Genomic DNA, 17,497 nt, shown 5'->3' on the forward strand with positions numbered 1-17,497 from the left:
AAAAAGCCACTGAGGTGGCCACCTGCTTAAGAGTTGACCCTAACTTTCTAAATTCCTCCTGCACTATCCTAACTTCATCCCGAGCCAGGTCATTGGTCCCTAGGTGGACAATGACATCCACCTTCCGCTCCTGTTTTGCTGCCTTATCAATTCCCAAAATGTGCATCCTATATCCCTCGGAGCGAAATCCTGAGTAGGCCCCATACCTCCGTCTTTCCCTCACTTCCTGTTCCCAAATCTCTACCCCGTACAATGGAATCCCAGAAGAGTAGTTGCTCCTTTTCTAGGATCATAGATGGCGCTTCCTTGCTAGTTTTCAAAATGAGCACTGCGCAAAGTGACTTTCTATTAGTCAGTGCATCCAAGTCAAAGCATAAAGGTAATATTCACATAGATTTATTTTCACCAAAACTATGGATATATAGAAACCTATATTTATGTTCTTAGTGTTTGTGGATATTTCCACCTCAATGTCTTGAAATGCACGTCACAGAGCAGCATATCCGGATTTGTTTACCAAGCACCCTGCCCCACCATATACTTTTCCCCCCACATTTAAGAGAATTGTATATTGAAGCGCATTCCAGAACCAGGTTTGTGCTTTAACCCCAAATCACAAAACGTTCGACAAACTGCCATGGACTTAAATGGCAGTTAACCCTAGATCTTGGTGTGATATCCTGTCCCATAGTTAGCAGACTTACGGATAGGAGTATGTTTGATTTCCACTTTACATGTTCCCTAAATACATTTTTCAAAAGAATAAATCTTTTGAATGTTTAATTTTTTTTTTTACACGGCTCAAAGTCATAGTAAAAGGATATCTCTTACAATGATATCCGTGTAGTCCTCACTAATCCCATTAAACCCATGCATAAACAGATAGATTGTGTGTAAACTGTATCTTGTACTGGTACTAGTGACTAATGACGAGATCATGCGAGGGTGCAGGCAACTGTGTGGGAGGGGGGAGTTTTGTCTATGGTAGTTCAGTTCTGCTTGTCCCTATAGGGAAGGACCACCCCCACTGCAGGGGAAAGGTAATCCATTCTCACTTGTACTAGCTTGTCTTTGTTGCCCTCCTGAGAGCAGACTACTAATGGGGATGGTATTGTTTATAGCATATACATTCTATGTTTCCATCGCTTTACTTTCAAGGTTGTTTTCGGTTTACGTGGTTACATAGCAAGTTTGACTCTTAAAACTCTGTCTATGACCTTATTTACTTGCATTAGCAGAACACCATCCTACTCTCTCTGTACGTTCGTCCTACTTACCACTTAGATTGCAAGCTCTTTGGGGCAGGAACTTCTTTTCCTAATGTTACTTTTATGTCTGAAGCGCTTATTCCCATTGTGTTATATGATTGTCACGTATATTACTGCTGTGACTAACCTTGACATAGATGGCACTATATAAATACATACATAAGCGAGAAATTTTGTAAATCCCTTAGGATTTTCCCATATTTTAACCCTAAAATGTTAATAGATCTTAATCGAAGTCCTGATGACGATAATCTGATCAAACAAATGACACAAAAACGTGATACTTTCTCAACATTTATTTACCCACAAATGATTCAACATCAATAGCCATGTGTGAAAAAGTAAGTGAACCTTTACGTACGTAAGTGAACCTTTAAGTGAACATACCTGGTGAAACGCCCTTGAGCAGCAATGACTTCATCTAAGTGTTTCCTCTAGATGCTGGTCAGTCTCTCACATCAGTATTGAGGAATTTGGGCTCATTCCTCATTACAGAACTGCTTCAACTGCATGACATTTGAGGGCTTCCTTGCATGGACAGCTCGCTTCAGGTCCTGCAACAACATTTCAATAGGTTTAGGTCTGGACTTTGACTAGGCTATTTTAAAATGCGGAATTTCTTCTTCTGCAGCCATTCTTTTGTAAAGATGCTTGTTGCTGCATGACCCATTTTTGCTTCAGCTCACGGACGGATGGCCTGGCAATCTCCTTTAGAATCTTCTGATACAATGCAGAATTCATGGTTGTGTCAATAATGGCAAGCCGTCCAGGTTCTGAGGCAGCAATGCCGTCCAAAACCATCACACTGTTCGAATGCAGTGTTAGGTTTTCACCAGAAATAACGTTCGTCATTATGGCCAAAAAGTTATACTTTTGATTCGCATGTCCAGAGAACATTGTTCCAGAAGTCTTGTGGATCATCTGTGCTCATTGGCAAACTTCAGGTGGGCAGCAATGTTCTTTTTAGAGAGCAGTGGTTTCCTCTTGGCTATCTTTCCACGAACACCATTCTTGTTCAGTGTTTTTCTGATAGTTGTCATGAACACTCACATTAGCCAAGGCGAGTGTGGCCTGCAGATCCTTGGCTGTTACTCTGGGGTTCTTTGTGAGTTCCTAGATGATTTGCCGGTTTGTTATTTTGGTAGGACGACTGCTCCTGTGTAGCGTGACTGTGGTCTTGAACATTTCCTCCATTTGAAGATCATCTGTCTGACAATAGTTTGGTGGATCACCAAATTCTTAGAAATGGTTTTTGTAACCCGTTCTAGACTGATGACATCAATAAGGTCCTCAGAGATTTCTTTTGATCGTGTCATGATGTGTTTCCACACACCTGTATGGTGAAGACCAAACTCTCTGATCTTTATATATGGCGGGGCCTCCCAAATACGCCCCTGAAGTTTTACCTAATTATTTAAACTCCTGATTCTAACTATCCCCTTTAATTTAGCTGATAAAACCAGGGTTTCACTTACTTTTGCACATACTGACTCTTAAGAAAGGATATTGGTTTTGATTCTAGAAGGTTATCATGGAAAAACTGTGGAATTTTCGTAATTATCATTGGGGTTCACAAACTTTTTTTCGCCACCATACATACATACATACATATTGATCAAGAGGAAATATAAAATAAAGAAATTCAGCAGTCGATGAACAAAGCTAAGAATAATTTATGCCTAAAAATAAAATGAGTACGTTTTAAGGGGTCGTGTATAACATGACGACTTAAGACTTCCACTCATTACGTGTTATCTTGTAAACTGTTACAGGTACATGCTAATGGACAGTACACTTATTTGGGGGAAAATCCCTTGAAAATAACTTGCTTTATTAGCTCAACTGAAGAAGACTTTAAAGCTTGTCTCCTAACTGAATGCTACAACTAACTTACTGCATTTCTGTAGTGTACTCCATTGTTTCCCCCCAGAGAAACTGCTTCTTTAAATTGTCGCTTTTTCCTCTGCAATATAACAAAGATATGCCCTTTCCTCTGTTACTCGACTGCTAAAACTTTGACTCAGGCCCGCCCTCATTCTCTCCCATCTCAATTACTGTAACCTCCTACTTACACCTCAGCCCTAATTTCTCGCTATGCACCATCCCGACTCTTGCGTTCTGCTCAAGTATGTCTTCTCTCTACCCCCTTTGTATCTAAAGCCCTCTCCCGCCTTAAACCTTTCTCACTGACTGCCCCGCTCCTCTGGAATGCCCTGCCCCTCAATACCTGACTAGTCCCTCTCTATCCACCTTTAAGACCCACCTTAAGACACACTTGCTTAAAGAAGCATATGAGTAGCACCGTGGCTAATACTATACACATGATACACAGAGCTTGGCCCCCTGCAGACGCACTTACCTGAATGCCCTCCTACTGTCATTCTACGTTCTCCCCACCGATTAGATTGCAGGGACTCCTCTTCCGAAATGTTAAGTCTATGGCTGAAGCACTTATTCCGATGATCTGTTATCTGTTTATATTATATTTTATATAATATTATTATGTTATATGTTATTTATATGATTGTCACATGTATTACTACTGTGAAGCGCTATGTACACTAATGGTGCTATATAAATAAAGGCATACATACAAGTAAATGATATAAGTGCAGTTAAAAGCTGTGAAATACTGGATGTTTCAAAGTAGCAATATAGGGTACAAATAACCCAACACTCATTAAACCCTTAAGTGCAAAGTTATTGGAACTTCTGCTTAAAATTACGGTGTGGCAATATCTGTACAATTTTCTTCCTGAATCCTTAAGCGCATTACTCCTCAATTTCTTCTTTTCCTTATTTACTGTATGCACAACTTTACCATAGCAGATCCATAAAATACTTTGCATTACAGCTTGGACCATATTGTTATGTTCTAACGGAAATGGCAAGTAATGTAGTTAGTGTTGATCACTCTAATTTACTATAATGTGCGACATGATTGATCATTCTCTCTAGATGGAGCTGTCCGCGCTGTTTGTCTTGAAGATAAAGTCTTGCCTTAGGAGCTGTTTTTTTTTTTGTTTTTGGTCAACTGATTTTATTTATTTTTGCTGGCACAGTGGCTGAGCACGCTGGGGGGCTTCCATGTACAAGCCGCACTATTTGATTGTGGTTCATGTCAGATTAAGAATCATAACAATAGTAGCAGCAAACTTCTGGGTCATGACAAACTGGCAAGAAGTCAGTCCTGAGAGTTGTTGTACCACAGAGACATAACGCCTGAACTGAGGGGACGTTTGATTGACTATGCTTGAAAATTGGACTTTGCAGTGGCAAGTCCTGCTCTGAAATGGCAGCTTGCCACCACCATGTTTGTCACAGTGGTTACTGAAGCAAGAAAGCATTTGGAGCACATATAGAATACAGTATATGAACTGGCACAATTGGCCAGGATGCATTTATACTGTAACTTGTATGATCGCAAATGGAGAATAAATTTGCGGCGTATTGCAGTCAAATTTGCTATCCCTTAAATTAATTGGCCCCATTATTTTATTTTGTTTAGCTTGTTGTAGACATTAATTAGTTGGGTAAATATAAAATATGTGGGTACAGGATGTGTATATATATATATATATATATATATATATATATATACACACACACACACACACACACACACACACACACACACACACACACACACCAACAAAATAAAAATGCTGTGTGTATATATCCTACACAAAGTTACAATCGTACATTACATCTGATCATGTTTTCACTATGCAACACTTTAAATTCTAGAAAATGAAGTATCAGTGGAACCAACCATAGTTAACAAGCTTATTAATATTTGGAATGGAAGATCACGTGTAAAAGTGCCTCCCCTTGAGAGGAGAGAGGAACCAGGAAACCAGCTTTGTATACCTGTTTTCTAATTAGCAGGACAGGTGACAGAAATTAGGCAGGAAACAAACTCTGGTCTGGATCCCTCATCCCCCAGTTCCAGCACCTGCAAAACTGTGGGATGGAGGACATCCATTCTGTGGCTGCACTTTCCAGCCTAGACAGTACGTATAGAAGCTGTCCAGTATCCTAGAAGCCCTATATATCAAATGTATTACCATTCCCTGGTTTGTCACAAAAAAGAAACGCAACCCTGCCTTTCACCATTATCACCTAGCATACAGTGGCACTGTGTGTTCATTTGTATGTCATTTCCCAGAATCCCTTGCAGTGGAAGCACTGTATGTTAGGTGATAATGGTGAAAGGCAGGGTTGCAGACCTGTCCAAGACATGTGAATGTGCTCAAAAGTAATATTTTTATTTTATATATATATATATATATATATATATATATATATATATAGATAGATAGATAGATAAAGCAGAAAATAGCCGCGTTAGTCCAGTTGCGATAGTGCAGAATAAATGAGTTCTTCAGTATTCGGTGATACCTTTTTTATTGGACTAACAATTTATGTCATAGGACAAGCTTTCGAGAGTTATCCTCTCTTCTTCAAGTCAAGCAATACTGATATACAAAGGAATCTATGGCTTAAACAGTGTGGAGAGAAAAAAAAAAACAACAACAGATATTTACTGTAGATAAGGTAGGGTGTTAAGTGTTTAAAGCCAGGGGACAGTGTCAAAGAAAGGTGGGGAGGGGGAGGGATACTGGGGGGGAGAGAAAGTGTGGATAAGAATAGAGGCAAGCAGGATAATTACAAGCAATTTTGAAAGGGTGTGAGAAAACCCATGACCGCATTAAGTCCTTTGGTTTTGGTGTCAAAGAGTCTTATCATTCTGAGTTCAAATGTTTTCCGTTCTTGGGTGCTTTTAAACATTCCATTGAGGATTTAGATTTTTAGATCATTTATGGCAGGCCTGCACAACACGCGGGCCGCATGCGGCCCGTCTGCACTCACTGTACGGCCCGCGGCGGCTTTCTGCTCTCCCCCTCACTCCCGAGTCCACTCTCCCGCGCACCCCCGCGAGCCCGCTGTCACCCTCCCCGCGAGTCCGCTGTCACCCTCCCCGCGAGTCCGCTGTCACCCTCCCCCGCGAGCCTGCTGTCACCCTCCCCCGCGAGCCTGCTGTCACCCTCCCCCGCGAGCCCGCTCTCCCTCTCCCCCCCTCCCCCGCGAGCCCGCTGTCACCCTCCCCCGCGAGCCCGCTCTCCCTCTCCCCCCCTCCCCCGCGAGCCCGCTCTCATCCTCGCAGGGTAGCAGCGCGCTCTAGCATTGAGGCACTTCCTGCCTGCTGCTTGCTAGAGCGTGTGTGCACTCCTGCTTGCTCTGCCGCCGCCTCCTCCACCGCAAACCATGGTAGGGAAGGGGGGGGGATTTGAAGTGCAGGGGGGTTGATATGAGGTGCTGGGGCTTGATGTGAGGTGCTAGGGGGTTAATGTGAGGTGCTGGGGGGCTTGATGTGTGGTGCAAGGGGGGTTGATGTGAGGTGCTGGGGGGTTAATGTGAGGTGCTGGGGGGCTTGATATGTGGTGTAGGGGAGGTTGATGTGAGGTGCTGGGGGGTTGATGTGAGGTGCTGGGGGGCTTGATGTGTGGTGCAGGGGGGTTGATGTGAGGTGCTGGGGGGTTAATGTGAGGTGCTGGGGGCTTGATGTGTGGTGCAGGGGGGTTGATGTGAGGTGCTGGGGGGTTAATGTGAGGTGCAGGGGGGCTTGATATGTGGTGCACGGGGGCTTGATGTGAGGTGCAGGGGGGAGAGTGATGTGAGGTGCAGGGGGGGAGTGATGAGAGGTGCAAGGGGGGAGAATTATGGGAGGTGCAGGGGGGAGAATGATGTGAGGTGCAGGGGGGAGAATGATGTGAGGTGCAGGGGGAAAGGGATGTGAGGTGCAGGGGAGTGGGATGTGTGTGGTGTGCATGGGGGTATTGTGTGTTTGATGTGGAGGGGGAGTATTATGTGTGTGGGGGAGGAGGAAAGATGGGGGTACGAGAGATAGGGAGTATCGCAAAGGTTGATAGTGAGGGGTTCTGTGGGAGATATGAGGATGATGATGAAGGGTGCTGGGGGAGATATGAGGATGATGATGAGGGATGCTGGGGGAGATATATGAGGATGATGATGAGATGCTGGAGGAGAGATGATGATGATGATTTTACCCGTGCGGCCCAATTTTTTTTCCTTGGAGTAGTTTGGCCCTTCTCACGTTACGAGTTGTGCAGGCCTGATTTATGGAATGATCTGGTTGTAAGAAGTGATGTCCCACAGGTGAGCAGTATCTTCCTTCTTCGTGATGGAGTATAGAGTGTCTGTGCATATTCATTCTTCCTTGTAGTTTTTGGCTGGTTTCCCCAATGTAGCAACCTTGGTCACATTTGTTGCACTGAATCATATACACTAAATTCCTGGATGTGCAGCTGTATGATCCTTTAACATTGAATGTTCTATGGTTGTGACTGGCTGTGGGATCCTGGCAAATATGTTTGCAGAGTTTCAAACCCCACACCACCACGGAGCCCTCAGCCCTCCTGTTACCAGCAGGTTGCAGCACCATTACACCTGAAGTAACCAAAGAAGGAGAGTACCCCCCATCTCACTTAGGGGGGGATGGGATAAAAGGGTTACACTCCAATTGTCTTCCTCCTCGTAGCCCTCAACATGAGCACAGGTTGAAAACCAATGGATCAACTCGTACAGTCCGGTGGGATATATATCAAGAATCACAAATAAATAATGTAGTGTTACGTTAACTTTTAAACCTTGTCCGTTTCCATTTACGTTGTTTCAGGAGTAGTTTGTGCAGCAGTTAAGGAAAGTGTTGGTTATCTTGTTATCATTGATATTTTTACCTCTGTAGATAGTTTTCAGTGCATATTCTAAATCGGGGCCGTGTTTAATGTCTCTGCTTAGATCAGTGTTGGATATAACAGCATTAAATAAGTTTCATTCACCTGTCCTTGACGCAATAATCAAAAGAAATAATTTGCACTGCATAACCATGCAAATTGCATGATATTGATATGTATTTATGCGCGCGTGTGTGTGTGTACAGGCAGTCCTCGTTTTACAATGAATGGCTTATCCAACGCTATGCAATGCATACCTATGTTCATTTTTACAACGCCAAAACAGCTAATCCAACGCTCTGCAAAGTTGTTTGTGTATATAATATATATTATATTATACTATATAATATATTATATATATTATACAGTATATACACTATATAATTTGTGTGTGCTGCATATCTTATTGCCTGCGTAAAATATTTGGTGTATTTTAGTGTTAAAAATGCCTTCAGGAACTAAACCTTTCATTTAAACAGTGTTCCTATGGGAAAACGTGTTTCGTTTTAAGACGTTTCGCTATCCAACGCCATTTTGAGTAACGCATTGTGTCGGCTAACCGAGGACTGCCTGTATGCTCATTTAGTTGTGATGCTTATACTGTAATTTCCAATATATTAACTTCTGTTTCATGTATTTCAAACTAACATGTGATTTTTAAACTCCCCCTCCCCCTCTCCCTCTCCCCCTCCCCTTCTCCCTCTCCCCCTCCCCTTCTCCCCCCCATAAGAGAGGCTGCAGGTAAACAACCAATTTTAAACCAGAAAATAGCTTCTGCTTCTGTCAACGTGTTTATTTTCTCTCTCAGATAAAAAGTTTGGTTTTCTGATATTCGTATCAAGATAAGTCTGCAAACAAGATTAATGTAGTGTGGAAAAGCTTGTCAGCAGCCCTGGCAAAGGAAATAAGTTGCCCGTACACAGAACACACTGTAAACTGAATAAAACTGTCAGGTCCACCATAAGATAATGTGATCATGGACCTTTAACAAAGCATGACATAGGCACAGTCGGCTTTTCTTATAGCCACAGTGTAGAAAATGGATTACTGTATTCCTGGGATACCCTCTGGAATAGCATGAAAACCTCATTTTGAGATTAATGCAGGATGTAGCACTGCAGCCCAGCTACAGGTTGAATGTATGTTTTCCAATTCCCAAGTATGTAACCAGGCAGTAATTTAATTCTCGATCTGATATGTTTTCTCTATCTCTTTTTATTGCATACTCATGTTTTAAAGATGCAAAACACCTGTATAATACTTACATTTTCAAAAGCAGTTTACACAGCAGTTTGCCATTTTTATTGCAAGGATAAAAATACCCATGAGTGTTTCTGCATGTTTTCCACAGGTCCGCAAACCTGCGAAATTCAACCCATTGTCACATGTCATTCAGTGGCTAGGCTGGAGAGGAGGATTCTGGGTAGTGACGTGCAGTTTATTTCTGTTATTTACAGTACAAATAATCCTCAAAATTAAGTAACAAATGACAGTATACCATCGCTCTGCTACTTGTAATTATTTTTAAATGTTGCATAGACTTCTAAATGAGTTTAATTGATTAAATTAAAATCTGTTTGTAGTTTGAACACCATGAAATTCAAAAATGCTTGGGACATAACCGTATCGTAAATATAAAAGAAAACCGTGGATCACAAAAGGTTTTAAAACAGATGGAAAAATGGGCAGAATAGATTGTATTATTATTCTCTTGTATTATTATTGTATTACTTATTTTATCACAGAATTGCATTACACTGTCTATGTTCAGTCAAAGTTGCTGGATTTGCTCAGTCTGGTCAGTTCCTCTGACCACTCACAGTATTTTGCTTATGCCAAAAGGATAGGAGACTTAGGCCTCGGGCATGGTGCCTCGGGCCGCGCTGATCCGCGCTCCTGCTCTGCCTCGCCTGCTCAAACTGGAGCTTTTTTGTGTCCTGGCAGTGAGCGCGCTTTGGAGGCGTGTCGGGAGCGGGAGGCGGGGCTAGTCCCTCGCTCCCATTGGATGTGAGCGGTCACGCGACCGCTCCTCCGCTTCCATGAGCGGCAAATTTTTAATTTCCCTGTCTGCTGAAAATATCTGAGCCTCCGCACGCATGCGGAAGCAGCGGATAAAGCCGTGCTGATGACAGATGCAGGGGGTAAATGAATCTGCTCAGCACGGCTCAGCACAGCTTAATCTACTATGTCCCAGGCCTTATGTAAGAATCAGGAAACATAAACATGGCTTTATAATATTTCATATTAATAATACACATGTAAAGCCCTTATTGATCTAATTTTTCTTTACTATTCTAAGCCACAGGTTTGGTTTTCTTTCTTTTTTTCAAATATTTATTTCCTTTTAAACCTTTCACACCTCCTGGGTGTTTTTTTTTTTTTTTTTTTTTTTTTTTAACTGTATAGCCAACATTTTAAAGTTTTTGTTTGGTTAAAGAAAAGCTCATTTAAGAACTTTAAAATGGCACACGGCAAATACTCAAATTAGTATATTTCAAAAGGAACTGTATGAATATCTGGATAATGATGTGACTGTTTAATATACTGTGCTGTGTCTTTTATGTATCTTTTCCTCAATAATAATAATAATAATTAAAAAAAAGAATAATCACTATGAAAAGACGTCTGCATACTTGTGTCTACTTTTCTGTGTTTGTTTGTTTGTTTTTTAAAGCAAAACAGGGATGACTTCTTTAAAAAAAATGTATTACAGGATAGAAGCAATGGGTCTTTGGAGCTGAACTGTGTTCATTTCAGCTCCGGGGACCCCCCTGTTTCCAGAGATACCTATGTAGGGGGTGCCGGTATCTCTGCTGTCTTAGAAACTGTGTGCCTAACATAATGGCGGTGTTTAAATGTCCTGCGGAGTAATAAGAAAGTGTGACGTCATCCGGTGCAGCTTCCTATTGGCACACCCCCTACAGCAGTGTCTCCGGAAGCAGGGGGTTCCCCTACCTCAATCCTGTAATTAAAGAAAAATGAAACCCATATTGCTGCTCTGTCTTTTTTTTTTGTTCAATTTTTTCTTTCATGTTGTTTAAATGTCACTAGTTCTGCAGCCCATTGTAGTGCTGAGCAGGACTGACTTGGACCTCACATAAATTTTTGCTTTGTAAAACAGTGCTATTTCAACAGGAAAGTGGAAAGCTGTTGCATGTTCTTCACCTGCCACTTGTTGTTCCTGTACTGATCACACGTCTCTCTCTCTCTCTCTCTCCAGATTAGCAGTGCAGGGGCTAGCAACAATGAGAGGCTGGTACACTTCTCCCAGGACCCCCATCACCACGAGTGAGTATTGGTTTCATAGTCTTTTTGTCTTATACATGTTAAAGATAATATAACGCCTGCCGCTATACCATTGCAATGCGCATATTTAGATTCCTTTCTGTGTTATAGCGGGTAATGTAAAGAATCAGTTCTTAAGTCTAACCAAGCGGAAACGGGCTTTAAAAAAAAAAAAAGAATGTGAAAGTTGCTGATGGTAAGATATGATGCCTCCTGATAGACCAGGGGTGGGCAACGCCAGTCCTCAAGGGCCACCAACAGGTCAGGTTTTCAGGATATCCCTGCTTCAGTACAGATGGCTGAGTCTTTGCCTGAGCCATCTGTGCTGAAGCAGTGATATCCTGAAAACCTTGAGGACTGGAGTTGACCACCCTTGTGATGGACAGTGCTCTCATGTATTAGATCGGTTATACAAGGCATTCTGTTTGTGATGGTGCCCTCACATCAGAGTGTGTTATTGGCAATTGGTCAGGCCTTTAACCCAGCTGGGACAATACATGCCAAGCAATTCATTGTTGTGAATGACCTGTTAGTATCATACACCAAATAGTATGTATACTTCACACACACACATGTGGTATTTGGAGAACTTCGGGTGATTCCCATCCTATATTTCAGCTGAAATTTCTGAATTTCAATCTATCAAAAAATGCCGTGGTGCTGTATAATACTCTTTTCCATACATAACTTGATAATATGCATCAATAACAATGTTATTGATAACAGTACTTCAGGTCTGAGAGGAGTTTAAATATAGGTTCCTTGAGGAAAAGCAAATATGCAATTCTTTGTTGTCTAACACTCATAACATTGCTTTAGGGAAGAAGAAAATAATTGCATCAGAGTTAATTTGATTTACATATTCATATATTTATTTATTGGGGTCAGTGAAAATGTTTTTTTTGCTCCGTATTTTTCGTGCTAGACGTTTTTTTTGTCCTTTTGGAACATGTTAAAGTTGATGGTCCTAGTGTTGCTTTACCGTGCAATATAACATATTAATAATATAAATGTGTATGTATACTTACAAACGTTGCTACATTCCCTATCCATTTTTTTTATGTCATAATTTTCTAAACAAATATTGTGTCGAATTCACAATCATATAAGAGCTATCGATTTGAGAAAGTGGGTCAGTCATGTTTAATAAATCTGTTTTGAAAAATAGTTTTTTTGTTTTATTGATGTATTGTTATCTGCCCTTTGGGACAGTGAATTTTATGCAAAAGGTCAGAGCACTTTACATCCCGTACATATATAGCCAGTTCAGTGGTTAAATGCAGCAGCAATTAATTATGCTGTGCGTTGGAATAAGATACGGTTGACTGGGGAAATAATGTGGATGTCAAACCTGGACTCTCACAAAGCATTTGACTAGGTTCTGCATTTGAGATTAATGGCCAGCATCAATTCTCATGAACTTAGAGCTATAACAAAGAGCCTTTTTGGTAACTAGTTTATACGAAGGAATCGGTGAGCGAGGAAAATAAGGTTTTTACAGTTGGAAGGAAATGCCAGAGGGGTTATGTTCATTCCTCATCTGTTTTGCACACAAAATAGATTTCAGCATATTAACCCCCTTCAGTTCTGAACGCAATTTCCTAACAGCCCTGCAAAGCATTTATGACATTTGTTGTTCCGTGTTGTATTGTTTTGAATCAAGATTTACAGAAATAAGCGATTGCTTGCAGACATGAACATCACATTTCACAATGTTCTATACATTATTATCAATGATATATGAAATATAATTTTAAACATCATGAATATTAATAAAATGACAACTTAAATGTGTGCCTGTCTAAAGCTTCAAATTGCAAATCCAGTATAACCAGCCTCACACTGATGAGACCCAAAAGGTCGAAACAGCTGTCTGCGTGTAGGTTTACTGGCTATGCATCTTAACCCAGGCTTTGCTGAAAAGCTGTGCAATGCAGCAAGCATAAGCTTATAGGGATCCATGTCAAAATGGATTTGAAGCAAAAGGTGGCACTGTGTGCTCATTTGCATGTCATTTCCCTGAATCCCTTGCTACAGTGGAAGCACTGCATGCTGGGCGATAATGGTGAAAGGCAGGACTGCAGACCTGTCCAAGACATGTAAATGTTCTCACAAGTAATAATTTTATTTAATATATGCTATATGGTGGAGGGTTTTCACCCACCTTTTCACCCACCATAACCTAAATAATGTGTGGTGAAGCAACAGCGTTTAACCTCATAATGACATCTACAAGATATATTTATTTTGGATTATATTTATTTCGTTTTTACACTCACCTGAGCCAAGCAGAACGGATCTGCCACAAAACCATTTCTGATATTTAACCTGTAAGTCTTGTGATGAAACCGCAGCACCCAGCAGTGTGTTGTACCGTGATACCAAAGTTTCCCTTATTCATTGGTTGATGGCTTTTTGCTTCAACATTTCAATCAGGAGTTAGGATTCTGTGCGTAGTTTCAGAAATGTAGCCATGTAAGCCTAATTATGAGCAATGAGCAGTACAGTAAATACTGTGGAATACACAGTGCTTTCTTAGATTAGTTTAGGGACTGAGTCCTGACTGAGAGCAAAAAAGGAAGAAAGAAAGTGCAGGACCTCTCATAGCGTAGTATTTTGATAAATATATGTTGCTTAAAAGATGGTGAGATATGCACGTACACAAATATAGTGTATATGAGCATTGAGGTATAGAAACCAGAAATCCGGGTGGCAGGATATGCTCTACACATGGCATTGGCGCCTGTCTCTGCAACTCGGTGTCCCCAAGATGGAGATCCACTCTGAAAGAAGCCCTCCTGCCGCCGGCTCACTCACTGGTATGCGCCCACTGTTATCGGCATGCTCAGCCGCTCACCACCGCAGCAAGAGGGGACGTCCACCCAAAAGAAGGAAATCCCCACCAGCTGTTACTCTGCAACGTCGCTCGAGCTGGATACGTCGGCGTACTCAGCTGTTCAGTGCCGCAGCATCAAGGTTTTCTGTTCGAACACAGGGGGAGACACCACAGTATAGGCATGCCATGTATTGCACACCTGATGGCATCAATGTCCTTGCAGGAAACGGCAGTATATGTCAGGCGTTACCTCACAAATTGAATCTCAGTGAGCAGAACGTGACTACAATGATGTATAGTGTAGCACTCCAACACAAATAAAATGCGTTTCGTGACTCTAGGTAACTTCATCAGGGAAATCTAGTCACGAAACGGTGCGGCACTGAACAGCTGAGAACGCGGACGTACCCAGCTAGAGCGACGTCGCCGAGTCGATCAGCTGGTGGGGATTTCCTTCTCTTGGGCGGACGTCCCTTCTTGCAGCGGTGGTGAGCGGCTGAAGGGCTTCTTTCGGAGTGGATCTCTCCAGCTTGGGGACACAGAGTTGCAGAGACAGGCGCCAGGGCCATTTGAGAGGACTTCCACAGTGACCTCCAGGCATCTGTTGGCAGAAGTGGAGAGCATATCCTGCCACTCGGATTTCTGGCTACTATACCTCAATGCTCATATATATTATATTTGTGTATGTGCATATCTCACCATCTTTTTACCAGTATATATTAATCAAAAAAATCGCACTTGAGAGGTCCTGCACTTTCTTTCTTCTTTTTTTGCTCATGTAGATGGTGATGCCCTGACATCCCTTCATGAAACAGCACGAGATCCTCTGATTTCCTGTAGGGAAGTTTGTATTATTATTACCATATTGGTTAATCACATTTTCACAATCACTGCTATATACATGGTGTGTTTGCTGTGCTGTATATTGCACAAAAAAATATTTTTTGGTATATCCTTTATCACTATGGGTCAGCTCAGGCCCATTACTATGTGTTTATATTATTATCCTGGTGACCACAGGATGCGGCAATGCAGAGCACAGCGGAACAACAGGACTCATTCTTCTTCAATCAAGATTATTTATACCGTCATCATCCTTGGTCATTAGTAGCACTATTATAGAACATTGTTCTTCTACCCTGCATTTATATTATTATCATTGGTGATATCACTTTGCACATTTTCTGCGCTTTGGACAGCTTTTGCTTAAAATCCTGACTGAGAGAACAATGCTGGAGCCTCCCCAAATTAGCAGTGATGAGTCCTCCAGCAGTGTCCAGAGAATTCACAATTCTGGTCTCTGTAGAATCTCCAGAATGTATTGTTTTTGCATCAATTGATTTTTCATTTTTTTATAATAAACTATTTAAGATGCCAAAGGAAATGTAAAGGCAGCTTCCTAAATAATGAAGTAAGATGTCCTCTCTCTTTCTTTTTTTTTTTTTTGAACAATAATCCATTTGCTAAGATCAAATATTTTGAGGTCGGAGTATTTTCAGAACCAGCAACTGACAAAACTACTAATGTACTGTATAGTAATAAATACATAGAAATATTGTAGTTTAAGGCAAAAAGATGTGTCCTCAAGTTCAAGCTTTTCCTACTTCTTGAGTCAGATACTCATTTTGTCAACATATTTATATTGATCGGTGCGAAGGAAAACAAAAAACCCAGTGGAGCATTTACCCATGTTTCACCAGTGACATAAATGTCTTACTGACTAGTAAATAACAATCAGATGGCTCAGTGGATTAATGCTCAATGTTTAACTCATTTGGCATATCCCTTCATGCCTTTTTTGTTTAAAATAATAAATACACATCATCATCATTACCTTCAGCCCTTGCCGATCCACTACTGGATGAAGGCCTCCCCAATAATAATACTACAGGGGTGGGCAACACCAGTCCTCAAGGACCACCAACGGGTCAGATTTTCAGGATCCCTGCTTCAGCACAGGTGTCTCAGTCTTCGAAGACTGAGCCACTGATGGGGCCAAATCTGCTGAAGCAGGGATATCCCTGAAAATCTGACCCATTTGTAGTCCTTCAACACTGGAGTTGCCCACCCCTAATATACCAGGTACTGTGGTTGCAAACCTCTCTCCTCCACTTTGCTCCACCAGATTTCCCAATTGCATCTTTCCATCTTACTTGGTTTTTTCATATCCCTTGGAATTCAGTCAAGTACAATTTTTGTCCAACAATGGTGATTTTCTTCTTGCGTTATGCCAGGCCGCTGCCATTTTAATTTCTTTACCCTTGTGATGTCAGTTTTGTTTGCTTCCGAACACCTGTATTCTTTTTCCTGAGTCTTTGGTAAATACCCATCGTTCATCTCTCCATTCTTTCAGTTGTCTGAAGCTACTGAGCTATCTTTGCATTTAGAGTCCATGTTTATATCCATATGTGAGCACATACAGAATAAAGACCCTTTTTCCTATTAAAACCAGAGGCCTTAACATTTTGTTCTGGATTGTGGCTTTACACTGTGCAACAAACAATCTTGGTTATGAGTCTGAATGCTTTTCCTTTATTACAAATCCAGTACATGTTACTCATTTAGACTGTTCTTTGACATTATTACAAATCCAATATATATTGTTCAGAGGGCCTGGTACTTTCATTTTTTTTTTTTTTAACTAGCTTAAAGCTCTTATCAGATCTGAAAATGTGGTGATTCTTTACATAATGGACATGTAACTTAATTCAGTGCACATGGATTTGGGTAAAGGAGAGGGAGTAAAGTGAGTGAGAAAAAGTTTGAGATGGAGGGGGAAAAGGGGCTGAATTTTACTAGGACAAATCTCTGACTTTTGACAGTCCCAGCATAATGAAGATGTTTGGCTGGTATGGTCTTGCCCTTTCCCAATCTGTCTCTCAAAGCCTCCTCCTGGTAGACTGTATCAGGTGAAGCTGGTACTGTACCTCCTATATATTAATTGCTGCCTTGGTTGTGAAGTATCTTTCTGTGATATATCTAAAGCAGGGGTCCTCAAACGTTTTGTGCAAAAGGGCACATTTGAGAGTTCAGGAGACAGTGGCGGGCACCAACCAATTAACACACACACGACACTATACTATACACTTATCTTGGCAGGAGGCCTCTAGGGCCCAACTTCTGGCACGAGAGAGGCACACAGCAGCTGTCGGCGGCACTGCGGCAAGCTATTCACTGGCAGCCGGCGACGTGTTGGAGATCCCTGATCTAAGCCGTATTAGCAACATGTTGGCCAGCCAGTCACAGGCACCATGGTGCCCGTGGGCACCACATTGGGGACCCCTGATTTAAGGGCAAGTCTACATATTCAGCAACTTTACACAAGGTGGCAAAATTGACATTGGAAATAT

The 17,497-nt window shown here is 41.6% G+C and overlaps 1 protein-coding gene across 4 annotated transcripts in view; it reads left to right on the forward strand.

Moving 5' to 3' along the window:
- The window catches only part of GPATCH2 (G-patch domain containing 2), a 159,724-nt gene that overhangs the window by 79,633 nt on the left and 62,594 nt on the right, over window positions 1–17,497 (forward strand). For 3 of the 4 annotated variants that reach the window (XM_075595592.1, XM_075595593.1, XM_075595591.1), the window contains exon 6: window positions 11,247–11,314. In XM_075595592.1, the coding sequence (XP_075451707.1) occupies window positions 11,247–11,314 (68 nt within the window). Of the gene's footprint in view, window positions 1–9,377; window positions 9,525–11,246; window positions 11,315–17,497 lie in introns of those variants that run through there. The other variant, XM_075595594.1, reaches the window with a different exon arrangement.

The sequence above is a fragment of the Ascaphus truei genome, chromosome 4, assembly GCF_040206685.1.
Source record: "Ascaphus truei isolate aAscTru1 chromosome 4, aAscTru1.hap1, whole genome shotgun sequence".
NCBI classification, from domain to species: Eukaryota; Metazoa; Chordata; class Amphibia; order Anura; family Ascaphidae; genus Ascaphus; species Ascaphus truei.